Source organism: Pavona decussata, unplaced genomic scaffold, assembly GCF_977016875.1.
Source record: "Pavona decussata unplaced genomic scaffold, jaPavDecu1.1 SCAFFOLD_137, whole genome shotgun sequence".
Classification (NCBI taxonomy): Eukaryota; Metazoa; Cnidaria; class Anthozoa; order Scleractinia; family Agariciidae; genus Pavona; species Pavona decussata.
In genome coordinates this window covers 1,302,534-1,310,704 of record NW_028145550.1, presented here as the reverse complement: position 1 = coordinate 1,310,704, position 8,171 = coordinate 1,302,534, and the positions used below count along the sequence as shown (strand labels likewise).

The 8,171-nt window shown below is 36.3% G+C and overlaps 1 protein-coding gene and 1 long non-coding RNA gene across 2 annotated transcripts in view; one reads left to right on the top strand and one right to left on the bottom strand.

Annotated features, from left to right (window-relative positions):
- Nucleotides 1–299: 299 nt before the first annotated feature.
- Nucleotides 300–2,937, bottom strand: LOC146467228 (uncharacterized). The gene is made up of 2 exons (XR_014867809.1): nucleotides 2,296–2,937; nucleotides 300–1,465 (listed from the first exon to the last, which is right to left on the bottom strand). It is a non-coding gene; the product is annotated as an uncharacterized LOC146467228 (long non-coding RNA).
- A 2,886-nt stretch (nucleotides 2,938–5,823) lies between these two features.
- LOC146467226 (polycystin-1-like protein 2) overlaps nucleotides 5,824–8,171 on the top strand; it is a 31,612-nt gene continuing 29,264 nt past the window's right edge. Inside the window, exon 1 of the mRNA XM_085126024.1 lies at nucleotides 5,824–5,848. Coding sequence (XP_084982150.1) covers nucleotides 5,824–5,848 — 25 coding nt within the window. The remainder of the gene's footprint in view (nucleotides 5,849–8,171) is intronic.

Sequence of the window (8,171 nt, the reverse complement as noted above, 5' to 3'; positions counted from 1 at the left end):
TTAAGTCCCATATTCTTCCCACCCCCAGGGAGGGTACTCAGTTATATTTGTTGCTGAGGTATGAAAGCTTTTGTGGGTTTGAAGTTAGGGATTTTCAGTTGGATGTTTGGGTGGCTTAGGTTTAATTTTTTTGGCAGATTTATTTGGTTAGAAAACATTTTGGTGGGGAATTTTTTGGTGTTGATAAATATGAAGCAATTATTGTATCAATTTTAAATAGAAGAAAGACCTTCACAGTTATTTATGCAACTTTCTTCTATTTAATCTTTCATCCGCAGTTCAAAAATATGTTTCATACATTCACATGGATGTATCTTTTTTATTTACAAGTTCGAATGATAAGCAGAAAAAAAGAAATAACAAAAAAATCTGATAGCCTGCATGAATAATAAGAGATGACTCGTGAAAAGTTTGATGTAAAAGATATCCAGCAAGAATATTACCTGTTAACCTGGCTATCAGATTCCAGTGGGATAGTATACATTAGTATTGTTGTAAAGTTATATTTTGGAGTTATATGGCCCCAATATCCAACACTGATCAAAGTCACAGGTCCAATGAACATGCGGTTTAATTATCTGTTCTAATACAGATATAGACGTCTATAATGTTCAAAGCTACAAGCAATAATAATATTTATTGCAAAAAGGTTGATACACTGTCAGCATTTTTCCTATTTCCCACAAATAATGCACTCTAAAAGGGCCATGAACAATGTAATACACTCTCAAGCCCCCTCCCCCCCCCCCCCCCTTCCCAGTCACTGTTTCAAGGTACAAAAGGAAAAATAATTGTTTTGCCTAGAATTCAATAAATTATACTTTCTAATCTCCACATGTTCAGCACCTCCTCGGAGCTATTAAAAAGATGCTGCATGTGGTCGGCTGCTAAGAACCTCATCAATGATAATGATGATGATGATGATATATCCTGACCAATATCGTAATAGCTATGTATAAGTAGCATTATGGGAAGGGTTCCAAAATGCTATAGGGTTCCCTAGTTCTGCCAACTCAATGTCATTAACTCACTAGTAAATGTTTTTTCGGCTTATATTGATTCCTGAAAAACTTGCAGCTAAAATTTATTGTTATTACTATTTTTATTTAGCATCTACCCCTAAAGGGCATAAACTAATTACGTAAAATATATTGGAGACACTCAGTGGATAGGCTACATTGTATACTTAAATCTGGAACATAAAATTGAGAACTGCACCTATTATCTAATTAGTCACTTGAATACAGCATTAGCTTTTGTTCATTTTTTATTAATAGACACTAATAATTAAAAATGAATATTCACACAGAATGTACTGGTGATCAGATTATTTTGAAAATATCAGTTATTCAGGAGTATGGTTAGAATATATCACTTCCAGCTGAGCTTGAGCAAGTGTCTAAATTGGTGGCCTTTTCCTTGTTTGGCCCAGTTGGTGTTGTGCCTGTCCATTTTTTTTTTTATCCTAAAAGGTTAAATCATCAATAAATTATTAGTACTATTAGAAGTGTTGTTGTCCTAGACATCATTTCAGTGACCATCACCAAAGGTCATGACTGTAATCCAATACAGTAGGTTAACCTTGGCTGGCCAGAAGTATGGCAAAATAGTCATAAACTGACCACAATTATGCTCCCACTGATATTTGCTATCACTAGCATCCTCCTTTCCCCCTCTCCCAGGTAATGCATGACTGGTTTTGGAATCATTTTGATTTTTGAACAAAAAATCACAATTTGTATTTTCATGTGAGCAATTTGGCAGCCAAGTGTTATTCAAGTGCAAATATATTACCAGTAAATAGTAACAGCGGCAGTGCAGTGTTACCAGCTGCCAGACTGACTTCCTGTATAAGATAACAATCATACTTGTAACATTATTATGATCAAAGTTATATATTAATACCATTAATCTGAATCCAGACATGACAACCACTCATTAGTTTCACAGTAGGGTTCAGGCACAGGGACAGAGACTACTTTTTTTAGCGATTGAGCAACTGAGCATGTATTAGTCATGTAAAGACTATAGCAATCCAATAAAATTCCGCTACGTAGAGTAAAATAACTAAGTATTGCTTCATACCTAGTATCTGTAATCTAGAAATTGGAATTGGCTCAGCCATTATTATTCAGACATGGTTTATTTCTAAGAGTGTGATTAGAATTAGTCATTTCCGGTTTGATGTATGTGTAGGATTTCAATAAACTGACTAACCAAGAACCGAAAATACAATATTTGATTTATAAACAATAAAAGGGATAGCTATGGTTATCTGCGCGTACATAAGCTTACCTTTAACACCACCAAATGTTTGTTGCACAACCACGAACTGACCATCAAAGAGAAAAGCAGATCGGAATCCAGCAGATCAATACACCTTCCTTCCTCCCACACTGGCGCGTTCTAAAATAATGTAAACATGGCATCTCCAATTCGCATATCCATGTGAAGTATCATCATACAAAAAATACTTCACAGACGATAGATACATGTAGGATGGCGAAAAGCGAAACTGTCGAATCGAGCTACCAAAGGCAACCGATCATCTCTTGCAAATTACATGATAATGTAAAATAATGATCTCTCTTGGTTGCTCTCCTTTGACACAACGAGAAACTCTCAAAGTTAAACTTAGCGCGTATTGTACTTTCCTTCAATAATCATGAATACAGTCCTGTCGTGCTTTTCCATCGGCAGCGAAATCGAATGAATCGAATGAACTACGCATAGTCCCAAGCCGTTCTCCTTCTCTTGTGAACGAGCGTGGAGCGCGCGCAAGAGCCTGGTAACGGTCTTCTATTTTACCGGGCCCGGAAATTACCGGGAAAGTTTACGGGTGCTTCGAGAAACACATTATCGGGCCCGGTAAAGTTTCCCGGTAAGTTGCCCGATAAGTTAACGGGCCCGGAAATTACCGGGACTTTCGAGAAACGGGCCCCAGTAGGCTTAAAAGGGGCAAAAAACATCACGAAAGTGACTTTTTCAGGCCCATACATTGTCCTTTTTCATTAAGCATTTTTACAAAACTGAAACAAATCCAACTGATGACTGCTAATCAACTGCAGCTCACGCAAATCCTAAAGTTGAAAAAAATTAACCACTAAGTTTTAGTTGTGAAATAAATGTTATGAAGAAAAATTTACATATCAATGGGTAATATTAAAATAAAGCCGGCAAAATTAATTCGGCTGTATGTTAACTTGAGTGTATTATTTCTAAAGAATGCGCCATACCTTAGATAACAACAATTCTGTAAAAGCGATATGCAAAACAATCATGGCAAACTATCTGTATTTCTTAACGTAAATCCGAGTGTAGTCAACAAAGTTAAAAAAAAAAAAACGTTTCGCCATCAATTCCACTGGTTGGAAAGGGCAATACTCTCAGAATGTTTTACTTACCAAAACGGCAAAATACTGTATTATATTGTCATCAGAACAATTAAAAACTCAAACTAAGGTTACTTTAAAGACGTAAACTGAAGGCAAGAGATTACTGTATTTATGTATTTTATCATATCTCTAAGTTGGTACGCACGGTGTGATTGGTTAATTTAGGGGCCGACCATTTAACTTTGAGGGGCGGGGGGGGGGGGGGGCACTGCACGAAAAAACGCCTTTGCGCACATCAAATGTGTGGTCAAAGACTGTCAAAGGCCGCCTTTGATTACCTTTGATTCGAATCATAGGTGACAAAGGCCGCATTTGATTCACGGTGGATTCAAATTTGTTTCGAATCAAAGATAGCATATATTTGATCCACCTTTGATGCGCGTCATAGGCGGAGTCAAAGTTGTTTGATTTAAATTTGACGCGCGTCAAAGGTAGGCTCAAAGTTGTTAATACATTTGAACTCACTTTTGATTCGAGTCAAAGGTATATGCAAAGGCGTCAAATATTTGATGCGCATCAAATGTGTTGTCAAAAATGTTATTATATTTGACCTCATCTTTGATACGGATCAAAAAAAGAGCAAATCTAATTTTTCGTGCAGTGGGGGGGGGGGGGGGGGGGGTTGATTTTGAAAAAAAATTTCCAGTAAGCTCGCCCGAAGAAAAAATTGCATGCAACACAAATGTAATAGAAAAAATTTCTTGTACTGCTGTAAGAAAAACAAAATGTTGCAAAGCTATTTGATCATTCCGGGGGGCTTTACAAAATCCCAGCAAAATTGCAGCCATTCTCTTCCCTTGCTCCCTTTAAACTCTGGATTTGGTGATGCTGCAGAATTATTGCTTCATATGTGCAATGCGTTATTAGCTTATCACAAGCAGTAATGGAGGTAATTTCTTTTAATTAAAGAATCAAGTTTTAATAGACAAAGAAAAAATTTTTTTAATTTTTAATTTTTAACAGAAACATTTCATGTAATTATTTAAATAATATTTTTGCAATGCCTTATTCTCCATTTAAATATAATATTTTTGCGATGTTTTAGAAACGCACCTATCAATGTCTAGCCCCAATGGGGGGAGTGCAGGAATACCCAGGGGCTATTGACGATTTACATTTTCAAATATTTTTGGTCAATAAATTTCAAATTCCACACCCTCTGCCATTTCAAACCTTAATTTTTGTTCAAAACGTCCCCTCCCTCAGACAAAGTTCACAGGTCAAATGCCCCACTCATGCCCGCACTCCCCCTGTTGGGGCAAGACATTGATAGGTGCATGAAAAGTAGCTGTATATTTCATGGATAAAAATTGTGCTGCAAGATAAAAATTAACAGCAGCAATGAACATGGCTGAAAACTGCAACTGTGTCCAATCAGTAAACGAAGCTATTCTATGATTGTCACATGCAAGGCAACTGTGACATTAGGAATTATTATTTTTTTTAATATATATATTCAGTATAAAAAGAAACAGATCCAAATATTTCCTGTTGTCAACCATAAATAAACAAATAACAGTAACATGTATCTATATTTTCCTGTTTTTATATTTTCAAATAAGATATATCTTTAATATAATAATTGATAGATAAATTATAATAGCTTACAACATTTTAAGGCTTTGCAGCTCCATATTAGGGATATTACTGCAATGACCAAAATGTAAATGTAAATACATTTTTTATATGTAAACACATGACCCTTTTTCGAGGAAAAAATATCCTGCAGAGAAATGAGGAGGGGAAAAAATTTCCTGCAGAGCATTTAGAAGGGAAAAAAATATCCTGCCCACCAGGTTGCTAGAGAAAAATTCTTGCTGACCAGTTAGTAAGAGGTTCATACGGCTTTAAGTGCTCGAGACCTCTTAATGACAATATAATTGATGGTCGATTTAACATCTTCCTTGTGGCATACATAACTGTAGGCGAAAACTTAAACCAGGCAACGTATTCCTCATTTAAATATTCTATGGAATATTTCTGCGGAGAATAGCTACATTGTAGTTCTAATTTTGCAAACAAATAGATATCATAAATAAACACCCGTTTTAATAGATTTCTGAGAACAAAAACGTGGATGCCTCGAACGAAATTATCATTTGAATAATAAAAAAACCATTAAGCATGCTTTAAAGACAAACAGACGCTAAGTTAAAACAACTGTCCAATAGACAATGTTAAAAGGTAATGAATCTAAAAGTATAAACACACGTTATTAAGAAATGTGACAAATAATCACCAATCAGACAGATGTGCATGCTTCGATAACAAGATCACACCCGCTTTTAGAGTTACAAGGAATTGGTTTCTCGCGAACAATTTCTAAGTCTTTGAATAGCAACGCTGTCTTTTTCGTTTTTGTTCACCAGCAATGAAACATCTTTGCATCATTGTATATTCAATTTCCCTTGTTTTGTTTTCTTGCGTAATGGAACGGGAGGCAGCTTGTCAAGGTGAGTTAAAACATTCCTAAACTTTCAAGGCAGCCCCCGTTTTCTGAACCGGTAACATATTATATAAAAAAACGTAATTTGTTTGGTTGATCGTATGTGTTGCCAGTGCCCTGGTCATCAAGGATAACAGAAATCTACTCAACTGACGTGTCATTGGCGAAGGGAGCATTGCCGACATATAGCGCCCTTATTTATAAATACATTTTGTAAAAACCACTCTACGCAGGACACCTTTTTGAGTCGCTATCGTAAGCTCTTGCCATCCACGCTGGGTGAAACTTCCGCCACGTTGGTGTAACTTCCAGTGGCCTAACAAAACGTCCTTCATCTGCAATCGCAATATATTTACGACTCCGAATGAGCACATGGCACTACACAATTACAAAGCCAAATTGTCTATGCTTAGTAAACAAACTGTGTAAGCGGTGCACGGGCGGGGATGTAAGCCTTACAAAGAATCTATCTTGACAATTCTGTCCTTCTGTGAAACTTCAAAATTTTGTCCCCAACCTTAATACTAGGGATTAAAATGAGTTTTTTTGGTGACCCGACAAAACTTCGGTTCAGCAATGTAATAGGCAGTATAGATTAACCATATTATGTAGAGACCATTAGGGTGGACTTTACGGGCACCCAAAGGTCGGTAGCCCTAGGTACGGAAAATTGCAAAATTCAACACCGTGGCTGGAATATCTCGGAAAACGATTTTCAGTGATTTACCGTTTCCCTCGCCCTTGCGACAGGCGATGTGAACTGTATTTTGTAAAATAAAGAATATCAAACAGCAACATTGGCAATAAGATACCGCGTTATGTGGTTTCAAAGATAAAGCCACATATATTGGCCCCTGGTTTAAATTAATTTTAATCCTAAGCTGAAGACAGTTATACGTTATGTTAAATCTATACTTCGGTCACCGAAATGTCTTGACGAATAAACCAGTTTCGGAGAAAAATTTCGCCATTCGACAAAACACACAGCCCGAAGATTTTCGATTAGGCATTAAGGTCAAATGAGTGTAAATTACCACTTCGCGTGAAAACGCTCGACAAGGTGACTTCATTCGCTGGACAGCAATTTTTAACATGAATCTAAAAGTATAAACACACGTTATTAAGAAATGTGACAAATAATCACCAATCAGACAGATGAAATAACTGGATCGCTAATGAAATAACTGGATCACGCTTCAAAGTCGACCTTTTTGGAACAACATTCTTGAAAGAATGAATGTACAGGTGCACTGTTTAGCAATTCTATTGACGTTATGCCGCAGTATTCGTCCACTCTTTCCTCCAATTTGTTCTGTGTTTTTTTCGCAATCTATGGTTGTGTTGCATTCAAATTGAACCGTCCAAACGAAAACTGTGCTCGATAAACTTAATATTGTTCACACGCTCTATCGCCTCATAAAAAATAGTCCGAAAATTGTAACAGTTGTAAGGGGAGTAAAATCGTATTTAAACGGACAGTTACTAAAACGAGGTTCTTTTTGGATGTATGTTCAGTACGCCGGTAAACATTTTGTGTTTATCTCCCGTCGAGTCAATATGTCCAAACTCCAACGGCCTTTAAATTACTGCGTAATATTGTATTATTATTACCGATCTCTATTAAATTTCCAAAAAACTACAAGTCAAATGTTTATTCTCAGCTTCCTTTTACGTGCGTTAAACAGGATGTTCAAAGTGTAAAGGAAGAGAATAAGATCGTCCAATTTGAAGTATTTTATTACGCCAGTAAAAATTTTGTATTTATCTCCCATCGAGTCAATATGTCCATCCTTAAAATTACTGCGTAATATTGTATTATTATCATGGATCTCTATTAAATTTCCAGAAAATGAAACAACACGTCAAATGTTTATTAGTTTCCAAGTTCTCAGCTTCTTATTACGTGAGAGAAATACGTGTGAGAAATAAACAGGATGTTCAAATTAAAGTGTAAAGGAAGAGAATAAGATCGTTCAATTTGAATGCAGCTGTATGATAATCGCGCCAGCTCATTTTGATTGACAGCTGTTCAACTTTACATGCCTACATCTTGGTAACTTGAAGTCAACTTGTGACCCAAAAGAGAAATTTTTTTAGTTCCCAAAATAAGTATGTTTTAATAAAATTTTTATCAAAAAAAAGTAAATATTTTCCGAAGAAATAACGTCTCTTGCGCGCGCAGACAATAAAGATGACATGATAGGCGAGCATTTCACGACTCAGTTCATCTGGATAGCGCACCGAGCAGAACTATATTCAGGTAACATGCAGTCAATGCCTTGCGAGGGATAAGTTATGGGTGAAAAGGTTTTGTCTTCATTTCAGCTGCC